The sequence below is a fragment of the Sus scrofa genome, chromosome 16, assembly GCF_054392235.1.
Source record: "Sus scrofa isolate SSC_HxYL_T2T_F1_AM1 chromosome 16, Sscrofa_HxYL_maternal_Yorkshire_Landrace_v2.0, whole genome shotgun sequence".
Lineage (NCBI taxonomy): Eukaryota > Metazoa > Chordata > Mammalia > Artiodactyla > Suidae > Sus > Sus scrofa.
Window position 1 is genome coordinate 34,508,641 of NC_139398.1, and position 18,097 is coordinate 34,526,737.

General features: G+C 37.9%; 1 protein-coding gene across 27 annotated transcripts in view; it reads right to left on the bottom strand.

Annotated features, from left to right (window-relative positions):
• The window catches only part of CPLANE1 (ciliogenesis and planar polarity effector complex subunit 1), a 120,045-nt gene that overhangs the window by 60,880 nt on the left and 41,068 nt on the right, over window positions 1–18,097 (bottom strand). For 16 of the 27 annotated variants that reach the window (XM_085002105.1, XM_085002103.1, XM_085002102.1 and 13 more), the window contains exons 21-32: window positions 15,939–16,103; window positions 13,561–13,699; window positions 12,495–12,604; window positions 12,177–12,335; window positions 11,957–12,065; window positions 9,073–9,373; window positions 6,090–6,999; window positions 4,025–4,173; window positions 2,969–3,132; window positions 2,128–2,210; window positions 409–488; window positions 55–132 (exon numbers count right to left, since the gene is read on the bottom strand). In XM_085002105.1, the coding sequence (XP_084858231.1) occupies window positions 55–132; window positions 409–488; window positions 2,128–2,210; window positions 2,969–3,132; window positions 4,025–4,173; window positions 6,090–6,999; window positions 9,073–9,373; window positions 11,957–12,065; window positions 12,177–12,335; window positions 12,495–12,604; window positions 13,561–13,699; window positions 15,939–16,103 (2,447 nt within the window). Of the gene's footprint in view, window positions 1–54; window positions 133–408; window positions 489–2,112; window positions 2,211–2,968; window positions 3,133–4,024; window positions 4,174–6,089; window positions 7,000–9,072; window positions 9,374–11,956; window positions 12,066–12,176; window positions 12,336–12,494; window positions 12,605–13,560; window positions 13,700–15,938; window positions 16,104–18,097 lie in introns of all 27 variants that reach the window. The other 11 variants (XM_085002109.1, XM_085002107.1, XM_085002108.1 and 8 more) reach the window with 4 other exon arrangements.

The window sequence follows — 18,097 nt, forward strand, 5'->3', positions numbered from 1 at the left end:
TCATTTCATTCTCGTATATTTGTAATTATATAAAAATGGTGCAAAAATTCTTACCTAGAAGCTTCTGAACTTGTATCTAAACAAAACAAAGGAGGAATGATGTGTTCAGGGTCTGAAAAGCCTTCGATCATACTAAAATTAAAGATTAATAATCAATTAGAAGTCTTCATATTATCTAAGGTAAGGTGACCTAATGCTTAGCCAACTAAGAGCCTAAACATCCTCTAATGTACTGTAATGCTTAGCTCATAATTACAATCTGTTTACATTTGTCTCCATAGCAATAGTAACACATTCAAACAAAAGCAAAGAATATATCTGGATGACTTTAACATACAATTTGAACACTATTAAATGCTTGGCAACAGAAACGACTGTTTACCTCACTGCCATACTTTCCCCTCTTACCCTTTCAGTTCAGTTGATTTTTTCTCCATATATGACTCCAACGGTTCTTCTCTTGCACACTGAATCTCTCCTGTGGAATGCTGTTAAAATTAACAGTACCCAAAAAGAAAAGAGGTAAAACAAAAAGGTATTACTATTTTCGGTATCTTGAGTTTCACATTAGCCACTCGCTTGGACTAAAAACAGTCTGAAAGCAAGTGAGAAACCAAATATTAAAAGGTACTCCCAGTCCTGGTCTGACTAGAACTTTAGACTGTGATGCCTTTGGCCCATCACCCTGAGCCACTGAGCATATTAAACTACAAAGACAGGAGTTCCCATCGTGGCTCAGCGGAAACAAATCTGACTAGTATCCATGAGGATGCAGGCTAGATCCCTGGCCTCACTCAGTGGGTTAAGAAACCAGCATTGCTGTGAGCTATGCTGTAGGTCGCAGACACAGCTTGAATCTGGCATTACAGTGGCTGTGGTGCAGGCAGGCAGCTGCAGCTCTAATTTGACCCCTAGCCTGGGAACCTCCATATGCTTTGGGTGCAGCCCTAAAAATAAATAAATCAACTACAAAGACAAATGATGCCACTAGAAATCACTTATAATGTATGTAAATGTATGTAAAAATACTGTAAATTACAGACACACACAAATCACTACATAAGTACAACAGATCTTTGAACAACAAAAGTTTGAACTGAGTGACGGCATTTATATGTGGACTTTTTTTTCAATAAATACATTATTACCAAAGGAAAAAAAAAGGAATTCCCTGGTTGCTCAGTGGGTTAAAGATCCAGCACTGTCACTGCTGTGGTACAGGTTTGATCCCTGGCCTGGGAAATTCTAGATACCGTGAATGCAGCCAAAAAAAACAAAAAGGGGAGTTCCTGTCGTGGCGCTGTGGTTAACGAATCTGACTAGGAACCATGAGGTTGCGGGTTCAATCCCTGCCCTTGCTCAGTGGGTTAACGGATCCGGCATTGCCGTGAGCTGTGGTGTAGGTTGCAGACGCGGCTTGAATCCCGCATTGCTGTGGCTCTGGCATAGGTTGGCAGCTACAGCTCCGATTCAACCCCTAGCCTGGGAACCTCCATATGCCATGGGAGCGGCCTAAGAAATGGCAAAAAGACAAAAAAAAAGAAAAGATAAAAACATTACTACATGATCTGGGGTTGGCTGAATCAGCACCAGTTCCTGAAACCAATCTTCTGTGGATACCAAGGGATGATTGGACATGGAGTTTCGACTGCATGGGCGTCGAAGCCCCTAACTGCTGCATTATTCAAAAGCCAACTCTCATTGTGAAAACAACTATAAAATCAGGGGAAAAAAATCCTTTTAAAGGAACTGTTTCAATAATTAGAAATGTCTGTGTTCCACCTCGAAATCCACCGTAGAGAGTTTTTAGAAAACAAATAATATGTAAAACTGAATATATGTGCAAAAACTGCATACGACAGCTGAATTCTACATTTTGAATATGCAACACTTTCATTACTCTTAATTATTTTACTACAGCAGTTTATAAAATTAACCTTTAATTACCTGAAATTATTAGACACCTTACTAATAATAGAATTTCAGTGACAGAAAAATGCTTGGTGTCTTGGCTTTACTGTACAATCCACAGTACATGTTTAAGAGATGATAGCTTTGGTTGGATACACTGAATAAAAACATTTAAGTATAAATTTAAGTAACTGTACCTACTATTTATAGACTTACTTCATCTAAACGCTGTGGTAAAGTCGGCATGAATAAGGCAACACTGGGACTTTTAATACTTTCAACAGGTTCTTTGGCATCATCTATGGGAAACAAGAAGGAAAAGAAAACTGACTTTTTTTTGTCTTTTTGCCTTTTCTAGGTCCGCTCCCATGGCATATGGAGTTCCAGGCTAGGGGTCTAATCAGAGCTGTTGCTGCTGTCCTACGCCAGAGCCACAGCAACGTGGGATCCGAGCCTCGTCTGCAACCTACATCACAGCTCATGGCAACACTGGATCCTTAACCCACTGAGCAAGGCCAGGGATCGAACCCACAACCTCATGGTTCCTAGTCAGATTTGTTAACCACTGAGCCATGACGGGAACTCCAGAAAACTGACTTTTGAAAAACAATCAATTTACTCTTTAGAAGGTTCAGGAATATTACAGGAAACAAATATAAATATTCTCCATCTTCCTTAGAAAATTATCTTTTAAAAACACCTAGAGACAACCCCTCTTCATCAAGTGAACCCTGGATAAGGCTTGATGGGCTTCACCTTAGTGCGCATAACTCTGTATAAAGCTCTAAGACTTTCTGCTTTAAGGAAGACTGTCAAGGACAGGTTCATAGAAAGGAAGAGGCCCATAATAATTACACAAGCAATGCAAAAGGCCCCAGAACTGTGAGTTCAGGGTATGAGGTAATATGCTCAACATCTCATAAACATTATTTTTAATATTTGGTTTTAGGTTATTATAAACATACCAATATAGACATACTATTAGGTTATCTCAGATAATCATTCACCGATAACAAATTAATAAGGTCAAACAAAAAGATTACCTAAATGAACTAACCTTCATAATCTGATGGGTATGCATCCATTTCCTCCTGTGTAAATGTTTCTACTTCCAAAAGATCCTCATCAATATCTACAAATTCTTTTTCAGTATCATCAGTGACAGAAATGATCTCATCACTGGTTTCTTTTATTTTGGGATTTGTTACTTCAGCTGGCATTCTATTGACAAAAATGAAGCAGCTGAAATTATAACTCATCCTTGGGAACAAAGAACTTGCTTTCAGTTGATTTAGTTTATGGGAAAAGAACAAAATAAGTTTTATGTTGTAAAGTCTTTGTTTTTTAACCATATATAGTACATCATAAAAGCTCAATAAAAAGTTGTTCAATGAATAACTGACTGCCTGGGTGTTTGTTGCTGTTGTCGTTTTGTATGTGTGTGTTTCTTTTTCTTAGGCCCGCACCTGAGGCACATGGAGTTCCAAGGCTAGGGGTCCAATCGGAGCTGTAGCTGCCAGCCTATGCCACAGCCACAGCCACAGCCACGCGGGATCCAAGCCATGTCTGTGATCTACACCACAGCTCACAGCAACACAAGATCCTTAACCCACTGAGCAAGGCCAGGGATCAAACCCACATCCTTGTGGTTACTAGTCGGGTTGATTAACCACTGAGCCATAACAGGAACTCCCCGTTTTTATTGACTCAACAGATTAGAATAATTTCAATTTATCTAAATTTGCCATTCTCACAAAGCAATCTTCCTGCTACCAAAGCTCCAGCTTTATTATTCAAAGATACTCATAGTAGGGCTTAATACGTAAAAATGGATGAAATGAGAAGTTCAACTTCCTCTGACAGGAAATCAATGAATATAATCAAGGGATCTCTTGGGATGAATTAGCTTCTCTCTCAGAAGACAGAAGCTAGACCAAAGGGGAAGAAAAAAACTTTGTAATGAATTGTTAAAGCACTTCAGAAAGCACTCGCTTCCTGCTTCTCTAGTTCAAAGAGATGCTCATTCCTTTAACATTCAAGGGTTCCATTCTCCTTTAAGCCCAAACACTATCAAACAAGGTATCGGAAAAGGAAAGTATAATCAGCAACTTACTCCAAGATACTTTGACACGATTCATTTTGACCATTTCTTTCCCCAGTCCCACCTTGAGTGGACACTGCCACACAGCAGCCAGCATCTGTTTTACAATCACTCTCTAGACTGGGTCCATTCTGAGGCTCAGGGTAATTTTTCTCTAGCACCTAAAACAAACCATTTATAGTTTTAAATACTATTACTGAACCCCTTACTTTCCATTAAACTTTTAGGTAATTAATACTTTTTACAGAACTTCTCCTGATTAAGTCCCTTATTCATTTGTGAAGTATTTACTGAATTTTGAAAACTCAATATCTGATACTGAAGAAGTGACCAAGTCTTTATTCTACCTAGAAAAAACAAGAGCCTGACTACCTAAAGAGTATTTCAAAGAAATCAGTCTTAGAGACTTGTTAAGGTATATCACCAAAGTTTTCAGGCTACAAAACAATAGCAATAAAAGTATACATTTGCTTTTATTTAATACTCTGTAGTATTTTAAAGACATTTAGTAATTATTTCAAAATGACAGTGGGCAAAAATATACGCAGCTAAAAATACAAAGGATGTATCTCTTTTGTCTTACTTAGAAATTTAGGTATGCATCACCTAAAAACACAAATTTTTTTTTTTGGCTTTTTAGGGCCACACACTCAGCATATGGAAGTTCCCAGGCTAGGGGTCAAATCTGAGCTGTAGCCGCCGGCTACATCACAGCTACAGCAACACAGGATCCAAGCCATTTCTGTGACCTACACCGAAGCTCACAGTGACGGCGAATCCTTAACCCACTGAGCAAGGCCAGGGATCGAACCTGCATCCTCATGGATACTAGTCGGGTTTGTTACCGCTGAGCCACAACAGGAACTCCTACAATTTTCAATGACAAAAAATATCACAGTTATCTTCTAAACCACCTTAGGATAACAGAAACTGATCTCACAAAAAGAAAATAAGACACAAAAAGAAATCATAAATAAACTTTCTGTCACACACAAAGGGGAGTTCCTGTCGTGGCGCAGCAGAAACAAATCCAACTAGGAACCATGAGGATGCAGGTTCGATCCCTGGCCTTGCTCAGTGGGTTAAGGATTTGGTGTTGCCATGAGCTGTGGTGTAGGTCGCAGACGCGGCTCAGATCTGGCGTTGTTGTGGCTCCGGAGTAGGCCAGCAGCTACAGCTCCTATTAGAGCCTGGAAACCTCCATATGCTGTGGGTGCTGCCCTAAAAAGACTATATGTATATATATATCATTGGTAAAGGTAAATATATAGTTAAATTCAGAATATTCTAGTGCTGCGAGGGTGGTAGGTAAAACACTCATAACTCTAGTATGAAGACAAAATAACAAATGTATTTAAGATAACTATAATAATTTATTAATGAATACACAATATAAAAAGATGTAAATTGTGGCGTTCTCTTGTGGTGCAGCAGGTTATGAATCCAGTCTTGTTGCTGTGAGCTGCAGTGTAGGTTGCAGACATGGCTCAGATCTGACTTTGCTGTGGCTATGGTGTAGGACAGGAGCTATAGCTCTGATTTGACCCCAAGCCTGGGAACTTCCACATGCCACTGTGTGGCTCTAAAAAGACAAAAAGCAAAAGATAAAAAAGCAAATTAGATGTCCATGAACAAAGTATTTTTATTTTTGGCTATACTTGCAGCATGTAGAAGTTCCAGGGCCAGGGACTGAAATTGTACCACAGCAGTGACCCAAGCCACAGCAGTGGTAACACTGGATCTTAACCCGGTGTGACCCCCCCAAAAAAAGAATTAAAGTAACGACTTTAGAGAGTTCCCTTGTGGCACAGTGAGTTGGGGATCCAGCATTGTCACTGTGGCTACTCAGGTCACTGCTATGGCACAGGTTCAATCCCTGGCCCAGGAACTTCCACATGCTGTGGTCACAGCCAAAAAAAAAAAAAAAGAAACCACTTTAAAAATTTTGATGATATAAATTATCATCAGTACTGTCAATAAGTTACTTAATAATTCTTTATTAGATGGGGAAGGACAAATAGTTTTAATCTGAAATGAGAATTCTCATTTGTATGTAATAAGCAATTCTAGTTCTTACCTTAGTAACGGCATTTTTTGCCTCATATGTAGCAAAAGAGGTTTGTTCCAAAAGCCACAATGATGTAAGAACAGCAGCTGCAGAGGTCTTTACACGAATGACGGGGCTATACTCACAGCGTGACTCAGTGAGACCAGAATCACAGAGCAATCTCCTATCAGACCATCTTATCATCCATTCCAACAGCCTTCTTATATGGCCAAATATGTTATTTAGTGATAAAGGAAGATCTTCTTGAGGGTTAATATCATTGCACTGAATTGCTCTGAAAACACATCTTCTAGCTTCAGCAGACTTGGGAGTGAAAAAACCATGGTTCGACAATCTTTGGATTAAAGGTTTCTCTGCATTGTCATCTTGTATTCTGTAAAGTGACTTCTGTTTTAAACCGAACAATCCACTTTTCCCTTCATTTTTATTGACTTTATTCAAAGGGTTCTCTAAAAAAGGCCTGATCTCTTGATTAACCAGTACTGAAGCTGAAAGGGCCTGATTTTCTGATGTTTCAGACTCAGATGACGCTGGAGCAACAACAAAGCAGGAGCCAGCTCTAAACACACTCTGGCTTTTGGTTTTGCCCTGGCGTCGTTTTAATGTTGTATGCACATCAAAAAATAATGAATTAAGCTCATGTTCTCTAAGATGTCCAGAAAAACTAGTTAGAAACGGAATGCCAGGATCCTTGGAACCACGTAGGTCTCGTTCAATAATGTAACTCAAGAAGAGTTCAAGGAATTTAATATATTCATCATCATCACGTTCAAATTCCCAAACACCTACTACAGGAAGTGCATTTTGTGATAACTTTTCATGATCTTCTTTTCTTTGAGGGTTTTCTTTCTGATTATCTATTTTCTTTTTTTCATTGGGACTGCCAGTCAATGTTAATTCCATATGATTTGGGGCATTTCTACAGCAAAACAAAATTGAAAAAGACAAAATTAAAGATGATTAATCACTAAAACTGTCAACAAAAATTCATTATCAATAAAAATTCTCTCCACTGATTAAGTCGTGTGTTTTTTTTTTTTTTCTTTTTTCTTTTTTTTGGCCACACCATGCAGCAGCTTGATGTATGACCTCAGTTCCCAGGCCAGGGATTGAACCCAGGCCACAGTGGTGAAAGTGGTGAATCCTAACCACTAGGCCCTTATACATATTGTTTTTTAATGCTTCGATTACCTATTTTTCAAATGAGGGGGTTGGACTAAATGATCTCTAAGTGTTCACTAGAGCTGAACATCTGAGTCCAAAAAAATATAACACATTAGTATCAAAAGGGAAATTTTATGTTAAAAAAGATTTAAAATGTGTTCACAGAAATTTTACAATTAAAAAAACACAAGTGTTTTTCTGGGGAAAAAAGGTCCTCTTATAGGTCAGAATTTAGAAATACAAAATCACAAGCCACTGATATACAACTTATTTTGTGGTTTCTTGTTTCTCTCTTGCATCTGCCACTTTCTGCTTCCCCTGTCCGATGTGCAACAAGCATGCCTGCCCTAGGATTCTTTACCACACAAAAGGTGGGTATTTTTCTAAACACTCTCTGCTGCTATTAAACCTGTTTGGCAGGCACCAAACTGCCAACCATAATTACTTTTAAATCTGTTGCCTTTCGGAATTCCCGTCGTGGCTCAGTGGTTAACGAATCCAACTAGGAACCATGAGGTTGCGGGTTCGATCCCTGGCCTTGCTCAGTGGGTTGGGGATCTGGCGTTGCCATGAGCTGTAGTGTGGGTCGCAGACGCAGCTCAGATCCCATGTTGCTGTGGCTCTGGTGTAGGCCAGTGGCTACAGCTCCGATTAGGCCCCTAGCCTGGGAATCTCCATATGCCGCGGGAGCAGCCCAAGAAATGGCAGAAAGACCCAAAAAAATAATAATAATAAATCTGTTTCCTTTCATCGTGGTTCCTGGGGCAGAACACAGACCCCTTGGTTCCCTCAATAGAATAAGAAGGTTCCAGTTAAGCACCTTCACTGAATTTGCCATGTCCCTTCTTATTAAGAATGTGCAATAAGCAGCCTCCAGAATATTCCTGTGCTAACACTGAGGTGGTCTGGGGGAAGAAGCACATCATTTATGATACTGCTGGATATGCTATAAGCAGATGTTTGAAGTAGATGATAATATTTCACTTAAGCAAGATTATGGTTGATTTTATAGTCTTTCAGTTATGAGAAGGATAAATTGCCTTGTAGATACTGAAATTACAAAGAAAAAATAGGCTTAAATCAGAGTAACTGGGGTTTAAATGCTAAGTGAGAATTTCTCAACAATTTGCAGAGAAGTTTCAAAGACAAATGTGCAAATTCTTTCCTTGGAAACTTTAAATAATAATATAGCTAACAAAACAATTCTAAATTCTTTAAGTCTAAAGATCACTTAAAGAACCTAAGTCAGTGAACTATAGAATTTCACCTACTCATTTTATTTTATACTTTCAGGTGGCAAAATTAATTCATATCTCAGTAATATTTCAAATAGATTTTCAAATGTAAAGCCTCATTTTACACTTTTTTTTAATATTAAAAATGGGTGAATTTATTTATTTATTTTTGTCTTTTGTCTTTTTAGGGCCGCACCCGTGGCATATGGAGGTTCCCAGGCTAGGGGTCAAATCAGAGCTGTTGCTGCCGGCCTACGCCACAGCCATGGCCACATCAGATCTGAGCCACATCTGTGACCTACACCACAGCTCACGACAACGCCGGATCCTTAACTCACTGAGCAAGGGCAGGGACCGAACCCGAAACCTCATCTTAGTCAGATTTGTTTCTGCTGCGCCACAAGGGGAGCTCCTCATTTTACACTTCTAACATCCTTGTGGGTATGGAGGGTGGCACTTAGCATTCATATTGTTAATGTTAATCAGTGAGGTTGCTGGGATGAGAAGTCAGGTCATCAGCTGCATGAAAATACTGAAAATATTTTTTTTCCTAAAGGAAGTCAATGCCTGCTATTAAGAGAACGCAACTGTACCTTTGATGGAAATGTATTCTACTTTTTTCTTTAGCCGACAAAGCTTCTGAGAAGGACTCAGCTGTATCTGCATCACTGTGGACCAGAGAATTCCCCAGGTCTGTGAGTGTGCTCCTGCTCAGACTGGTTCCCAAGGAAAACCTGTCAAAACCTGGAACCTCAGCCGGTTTTTCTTCTTCAGATGGTTCCCATATATTCATCTCAAAAGAACCTATATTTCTCTGCACACGTTTTAAGGCTTTCACCCTCACTTTATGGAAAGAATGCATAATCACTGACATCATTTCCTCAGTTTGGGGACCTAGAAAGAAAAGAACAAAAGGCCTTAGAGTTCATTAAAATGTTTCAACTCAAGACATAAGAGGATCCAATTCTGGTCCCTCCTGGGAACATGAAATATAACTGATGGCTAAGGCTTATTTCCACACTCTTACAGATCCTGCTTTCTCCAATATTTTTATAAAACCATGGTCCATATTTTTAAGGCAGAACTACAGAAGCTAAAAAAGATTCATTAAAGAACAATAAAAAGGGCGTTCTCATCATGGCTCAATGCTTAGTGAATCCGACTAGGAACCATGGGGTTGCGGGTTCGATCCCTGGCCTTGCTCAGCGGATTGAGGATCTGGTATTGCTATGAGCTGTGGTGCAGGTCGCAGATGCAGCTTGGATCCCGTGTTGCTGTGGCTCTGGCTTAGGCTGGTAGCTACAGCTCTGATTGGACCCTTAGCCTGGGAACTTCCATATGTCACGGGCGCGGCCCTAGAAAAGACAAAAAGACAAAAAATAAAAATAAAAAAAGAATAAAAGGGACCCCTTAAAAAAAAAAAGCATGACCTGGAAAAAAGAATTTAGAAGTAATTTAACTATTTCAAAAATCAGATAATTATAAAAAGAATCACTGGCATTTTTTTTCATTCCCACAGAGTGGCCAAAGAATCAAAAACACATTTCTGACTTCAAGTAATGGAGAACAATAGGAAGGAAAGTTTTTCAAGGCTGTCTATATGAAAATATTTAATTATTGATAATAAATATGACATTTGAGAGATTTCAAAAAAGTATTAAAAATATAAATCACAAATACAATATAAATACATTAATGCAATAACGTGCAGAGGACATTATTAGACTATTATGAGATTATAATTCTAAAAAAGAGAATAATTTGAATTCTTTAAAAATTTCCACAACATTGTGAATGTATAAGAATACCTCATTTAGGGATTTCCCATCGTGGCTCAGTGGTTAACGAATCCAACTAGGAACCATGAGGTTGCAGGTTCGATCCCTGGCCTTGCTCAGTGAGTTGAGGATCTGGTGTTGCTGTGGCTGTGGTGTAGGCCGGTGGCTACAGCTCTGATTAGACCCCTAGCCTGGGAACCTCCATATGCCATGGAAGTGGCCCTAGAAAAGGCAAAAAAAAAAAAAAAAAAAAAAAAAAAAAAAAAAAGAATACCTCATTTAATTGCACTTCACGGATATTCCATTTTTTACAAATTGAAGGTTTGGGGCAACCCTGAATCAAGCAAGTTCTATTGGCACCATTTTTCCAATATCATTTGCTCACTTCATGTCTCTATGTCACATTTTGCTAATTCTCATCATATTTCAAACTTTTTCATTATTACGATATTTGTTACGGTATTCTGTGATCAGTGATCTTTGATGTTACTACTGGAAAAAAATTATGACTCACATATGATTATGACTCAATGATGGTTAGCATTTTTTAGCAATAAAGTACTTTTAAATTAAGGTATATACACTGCCTTTTTTATAGAGCTACTGCACACTTAATAGACTCCGGTGCAGAGCAAACATAACTTGTATATGCACCTCAAAACCAAAGAATTCACTGTGAGTTGCTTTATTACCCTATTCACATTATTGTAAGTGGTCTGGAACCAAACCTGCAATATTTCCAAGGTATGCCTGTGCTTTTTTTTTTTGCCATTTCTAGGGCCGTTCCCACAGCATGTGGAGGTTCTCAGGCTAGGGGTCCAATAGGAGCTATAGCTGCCTGCCTACGCCACAGCAACACCGGATCAGAGCCACATCTGTGACCTACACCACAGCTCACGGCAACACCGGATCCTTAACCCACTGAGCAAGGCCAGGGATCGAACCCGCAACTTCATGGTTCCTAGTCAGATTCGTTAACCACTGAGCCACGACAGGAACTCTGGTATGCCTGTGCTTAATGCCACTGAACTGTATGCTTAAAAATGGTTGATTTCAGGAGTTCTCTTGTGGCACAGTGAGTTAAGGATCTGGTGTTGTCACTGCAATGGCTTGGGTCACTACTGTGGCATGGGATTGATCCCTGGCTGGTGAACTTCCACATGCCACAGGTGTGGCCAAAAAAAAAAAAAAGTTTAATTTCACAGTCTGTATATTTTACCACAATAAAAAAAATTTTCCACAAGGTCATCTTGAATGCACAATATAAAATTAAAAGCATAAATAACCATACAAGGGGAGGAAGAACACTATAGTTTTCAATAAAATATCTGCATTATGCAAGGCACTACATGCTCATTTTATATACTGTAACCATGTTTAATCCTCTTTCAGTACATATTTGTAAGGCAGGTATTAATGTACTCATTTTACAAACAGGGAAGAGAGACTCAGAGATCCTAAGCAACTTGACTCTGATTACACAGTTACTAATGGACAGAGCCATGACATGGCATCAGCTTTGCCAGGTCCCAAAGCAACAGAATTGGTGCTTCTGTAATGGGGAAGTGCTTCTGACTTCTCATATTCCTATCTCCAAGGAAAGAAGAAATGCATAAAAACACAAGCATTAGAAAAATAAATGCTTTTATCAAATAAATGCAATTTATCTATCGGGTATCTCAGAAATGAAAAATAATACCTTTTACAACACAGTGTCTGAGTCTCTGTTGAAGAGAGTGATATTTTTCTCTTAAAGGAACCCTTATGTCCTCAGGATTGGGAAATGCTCTCACAAAAATTTCTGCTACCTTCAGAAAAATTTAAAAATGAGTTTTATGAGCAACACCATTCTTAATTAAAATTAAAATCCTTTAAAGTCTGTTTTTAATGTAGTTAATTTTAACCTACATTTACATTACCTTTTTGATTGGTGGCAGTTCTCCAATAAGGCTCAAAATTAGATCCTGAATAAGTTCCTCAATATTAGAAAACCGAGAGAAGGGCAGCATTCTACAAGCCCATTCCACTGCGCTAAGACAGTGCTCAACCATGCAAGAATCGAACTTCACCTCAAGATCCTAAATGGATAGTGAAAGATATCATTTCCTTTTCACTTTAGACAGACAGACTAGAATCAGTTCAAAAGAAAACATTGCCACAAACAGTAAAATCTTCTATCAAGCAATAACTTTCCAAGTAGTATTTATTCATTTTTCTTACTCTTCTGCAGTTAATACCTTTTTTCCTTCTGCATTTTCTCGTGCTTTCTGATACTGCCTGCAGCTATAGGATAACTTATCACGGATATGCAGCATCCAACACAAAGCACAAAGTTCTCTGAAGCAACCTAAATCAGGAATACAAATACAAAAGAAGACTGTATGAGTATGTCCATTAATATTATAACAACCTCACCTCTGCTGGATATTTCTTTTTCAAAATAAAAAGTTTTTATATTGTTGATTATAAGAGAAACATGCGGAGTTCCCGTTGTAGCGCAGCAGAGACACATCTGACTAGTATCCATGAGGATGCGGGTTTGATCCCTGGCCTTGCTCAGTGGGTTAAGGATCTGGCGTTGCTCTGAGCTATGGCGTAGGGTTGCAGACATGGCTCAGATCCCATGTTGCTTACGTTCCTATGGTGTAGGCTGGCAGCTACAATTCAACCCCTAGCCTGGGAACTTCCATATGTCACGGATGCAGCCCTAAAAAAAGATGAAAAAAAAAAAAAAGAGAGAGAGAGAGAGAGAAATATGCTGTCAATACTTTAAGTCAAAATTATGAAGATCCTTACAGAATTTTTATACCTATTATTCTAGAATACTTCATGCATATCAGTTGCATAAAAATTTTTAAAACATTTTATAGAGTAAATAAATTACTCTATTTACTAATAGTTTGCTTTAGACTTACAGTATTAGATATTTTTCCAAGCCAATACTTATAACTCTACTTAATACCATACATTGGAAAATCACTTATTGATAGGCATTTAAGTTGAAAATTTTTCAATACTAGAAACATAATTTCCAATATAAAGCAATTTTTATTAAAAGTAATACAAGTACACAAAGACATATAAAATTGTATTATGTATACAGTTTTGCAACTATCTTTTTTTTTTTTTTTTTTTTGACCTAATGTATCTTCGATATATTTCCATGGTGGTAACATACATACACTGTTTTTTCATTATCCACAGAATATTCCTTTGCATGGAAACTTTCCCAAATCAAATATAAAATATATCATTGTTAATATTAGGCCTAATTTCAAAGCAAGCAGTCTGTTTTGGACCAACCTATTGCTTTAATGGACACTTCATCAAGCTTGTGGTCTCCAGTTGCTCCAGGTCGAAAAAATGATATTCCTCCTTTACAGTAATTAAGTAGTGACTGAGAGAAAGGACTCAATGAAGGAAGGGATCCTTTCATTCGAATCTGAAAGTAAAGAAAGACAGAATAATAATTATCAATCATATAAGTCAATTTTTAAAGAAACTATAAAGCAATAAACAAGGCAGGTAGTAAGATAAACCATACAGAATGGAGAACACAGCATGGCTCCTATATTATGTAAGAAAATATCTCTGAAATCACTTGTACGTTCAGAAACTTAGCTCACAAATTTAATTCAACAAATTCACTAGGCTAAATCCCAAAAGAAAAAAAAAGTTCTAAGCACCCACCTTAATGATTTATTAAAAGCTATAGTAATGGAGATAGTGTGGTACTAATGAAAGAATAGACACTAGATGACTGGAACAGAACAGAGAGCCCAGAAATAGACCCATGCAAAAACAGTCAAGGATCAAATCAAAATTACAAATGAACAAAAGTAATTCAAGGAGAAAAGGAAATCTGAAAAGGCTTTGACTCCCATCATATGACACGTTGGAAAAGGTAAAATCATACAGGTATTAAAAAAAAATCAATGTTTGTCAAGGTTTCTGTGATGAGATGGATGAGTAATAAATAGATGAAGCATGGGAATTTTTACTGTAGTACAACTACTTAGTATCATCCTGTAATGTTGAATACACAACATTATGTATTTATTAAAACCCAGAGAATTGTACAACACAAAGAATAAACCCTAATTTAAACTGTGGAACTTAATTTAAAAAAAAACACAATCAAGAACACCAAATTTTCCACACTTCAGAGATAACCACTGATGACATGTTAATGTATCTATTTCCAAATGGATAGATGTAAATAAATCATAGTTATAGTGTTTTACATTTATGGGGGAAAAAAGATTCTAACCAAATTAACCTCACTTGTCATTTTTGTATACAAAGAATTTAATGCTACTTGCCCTGACTTTCCCCAGAGGCATACATGCTGGTTGAGCTCATTAAAACTAGGTTAAGTGAGAGTACTGTGAGGAATTGATAAGTAAGACCAAATATTTAAATGCAAATACAATTTACAACCTTATGTAAATAGTTCTCTACAATAAGCAATTTTTATCTTTTTTTTTTCCTGCAAGTTCCCAGGGCAGGGATCAAATCAAGCCACAGTTGCGGCAATGCTGGATCCTTAACCCACTGCGCTGGGCCAGGGAGCAAACTGGCACCACCACAGAGACAAGCTGGATCATTAACCCACTGAACCACAGTGGGAACTCCCTACAATAAACAATTTTTAAAATAAAGTTTCCTATAACAAACATTTAGGCTCAATAGATCTTAAAACCATTAAAAATAATTGTTCAATAATACAAGAAAATCCTTTGCCCTTCTTCATAAACATACTTAAAAACAACTTTGGGATGACAAGATACAGAGTGAGTATAATTTTAACATATTTTTACGGTAGCTCTATGCAAATTTCATAAAACTTTCTCTCTCAAAATAGGCTAATTTTCAAAAATAGTTTGATAAACAACTTCTTAATCTCTCTTAGAGCTCATACTAAAGAAAGTTGTAGACTCTTGGTACATTTAGTAATTTAATCAAGAGCTCTTTTTGGTGGGTGGGGGTGCACATCTGTGGCCCTCTGAAGTTTCCCGGCCAGAGATCAAACCTGAGCCATAGCAGTGACAATACCACCGCTTAACCTGCTGAGCCATCAGGAAACTTCATCAAGAGCCAAATTTAAGATATGTGGGGCTAATAATATTTATTTCCACATTTGACAGAGAGACACAGATAAGAAAGCAGCTACATCTCAGCAGAAGTCAGTGTAGAAGACAACCCCTGAATCAAACTGAACTGCGCAGCTCAGAAGACAGTAAGTGGGAGGCTCTGACTGGTAGAGACTACTGAAAGGAAACAACGCCAAGAACTAACTCTAACTTTCCATGCTCTGACCCCACAGAACTTAGTTAACACCTGCAGAAGATTTAGGGTAAACCCTGAACTGCATTTAAATCTTCAATGACTGTGGGTAAAAAAAAAAAAAAAAAAAAAAAAAGTAACTGAAATTACCTGAAATTAACTGCTTGGATTACACTTTCTATTGCCAGACAGGATGGGACTAACACAGAGCTCCAGTTCAGAGTGTTTATTTTTCAGCAAAAAGAACTTGGGCCTGTCTGGGTTTCTTATTGTAAATAAGCCTGAAATGTATGGGCAGAACTCCTTGGGAAAATGTCACAATTTTAAATATTAATAAACATTAGTAGATTTAAATTGTTTAACATAGCACATAAGTGACCAAGACATTTCTTTACCTTTTGCATGACTTTTCTGGCCCATCTCAACTGCAAGATGTACCACTGTGCTACAGGAAAGGAACAGTGAGCTGCCCGGAAAAGCAAGAGAACACGCTGAAGGATTCCAGACACCTTTTGGCGATTATCTTTTTCAGCTTTTAAAAAAAGATCATCACCATCCTCCTAAAAAAAAAAAAAAAAAAAAACTTAGCTGGTAAAACAGAACCTTAAAATGGTAAACTGAAAATAAAGATGGTGCTGCTCAAACCAGAATATTCTGGGAGATTTATAAAGGAAGTTTCAAGGCATGGCCTCAGAAATTTCAACCATAGCTAATTCGAGGGTCAAGGAAACATTTCTCTCACCTTAAAGAATTTGTAAAGAGCTAAATTGACCCTAATCCCAAGTCTTTGTCTAGAGCAGTGAAATCCACCGCTCCTGACCATTGGTGGAATGTTACACAGAGAGCTCCTTTTTCAAAGAGAAGGCCTTTTCCCTTCCTCGGCTTGGAAAAATCCTATTGTATTTCAGTGTCACTTCCTCTGTGAATCCCTCCCATTCTGCGCTACTAGGGTGCTTTGCTCAGACTTCCCTTATAGCTTTTACTAATTTATTCTTACTGATTTATGTATCTGTTTCCCATACCATTGAGAACTACTCAAGAGCAAAGGCCTTGTCATCAGTCTTTGTATTATCATAGTGCATAGAATAAAGTCCAGTATGTGGTGGGATCCAATAAACATTTGTTGAATAAACACAATTCAAGTCAGTAGCTACAGATTAATTTCCCAGAGAATGAGATAATGTGACTACTGTAAACATTTGCTTCCCCAACATCCTCCTACCACTGCCACTTCTGAATAGTGCTCAGTTTTTATTTAGGGCTCTGCCCCTCCCCTACAGAACCGAATGTGCAGGGAGGGCTGATCCCATATGAGGAGCTTCCAGGGAAGGCCCTGATCAATTACCAAGCAGTTCTGTGGACTAGCCCTAGCCAAGGTGTCTGACTTCAGTTGGTCTCATAATACTTGTGCTTGGAATGATGCGAGAGAAATACTTTTACTGCTTTTCTTTCTTCCCTTCCCAATCCCTTCTGGTATCCTTAGAAGCTGCGGGCAGCCATCCTGCTCCCACAAAGGGAGCCCAGCTTTAAACTGTAGCTGACACCTTAGAAAATAAATTAAAGAAAGAGCCCAAGTCTTCAGTAATATAACTGGGCTTCTGATCTTCAGTTCTGACCAAGTTTTCTGTTACTTATAACCCAAGGGGTTCTAATTGATACAGAGCACATTTAGGAGATCCTGCTATATATTTTTTCCGCTATATATTTTAATAAAAAATAATAAAATGACAAAGTTCTCATGTGGCGGAGCAGGTTAAGGATCCAGCATTGTCAGTGCTGTGTCTCACGTTGCTGCTGTAGGGCAAATTTGATCCCTGGCTCTGGAACTTCCACGTGCCATGGATACAACCAAAAAGGATAACAGAATGCAAAATATGTTAAAAATAAAGTATTCCAAAGGGTAGTAACCACTCAAACTCATGTCAGCATAGCACATCCAAAAATACCTTAAATGCTATTTCTACTTCCTAAGCCAACATATTAAAGACTCAGATATGACAGGAAAGAGGAATTACTAAGAAATACAAGGGACTACTTATTCTTTCCATTTGTAATATATTATATCTAAAATACCAACAAATGACATGAAATATTTAACCTATTGAAATGTAACTCTAAATATAACAAAGGAGAATACAGCAAGTAACTTGAAAAAGAAGAAAAAACTAGATACAGATAGAAGTTGCTAATTCTGAAACAGTAAGTAGTAAAGAAACAGGATCATCAATTTGGGGGGATTTTTTTTGTTTTGTTTTGTTTTTTGGACACGTTCATGACATATGGAAGTTCCTGGGCCAGGGACTGAATCTGGACTATGGCTGTGACCTATGCTACAGCTGTAGCAATGCCAAATCCTTAACCCACTACACTGGTCAGGGGATCAAACTCATGCCTCCACAGAGACAGTGTTGGATCTTTAACGGGCTGTGCCACAGCAGGAACTCCAGAATCAATTCAAAATGTTAATCAAATATTAAAACATTTTAAAGGTAAATATTAACAGTCATACTTTAAATCTTTAATACCAGCCAATTGTAATGTCATGATTTTCAAA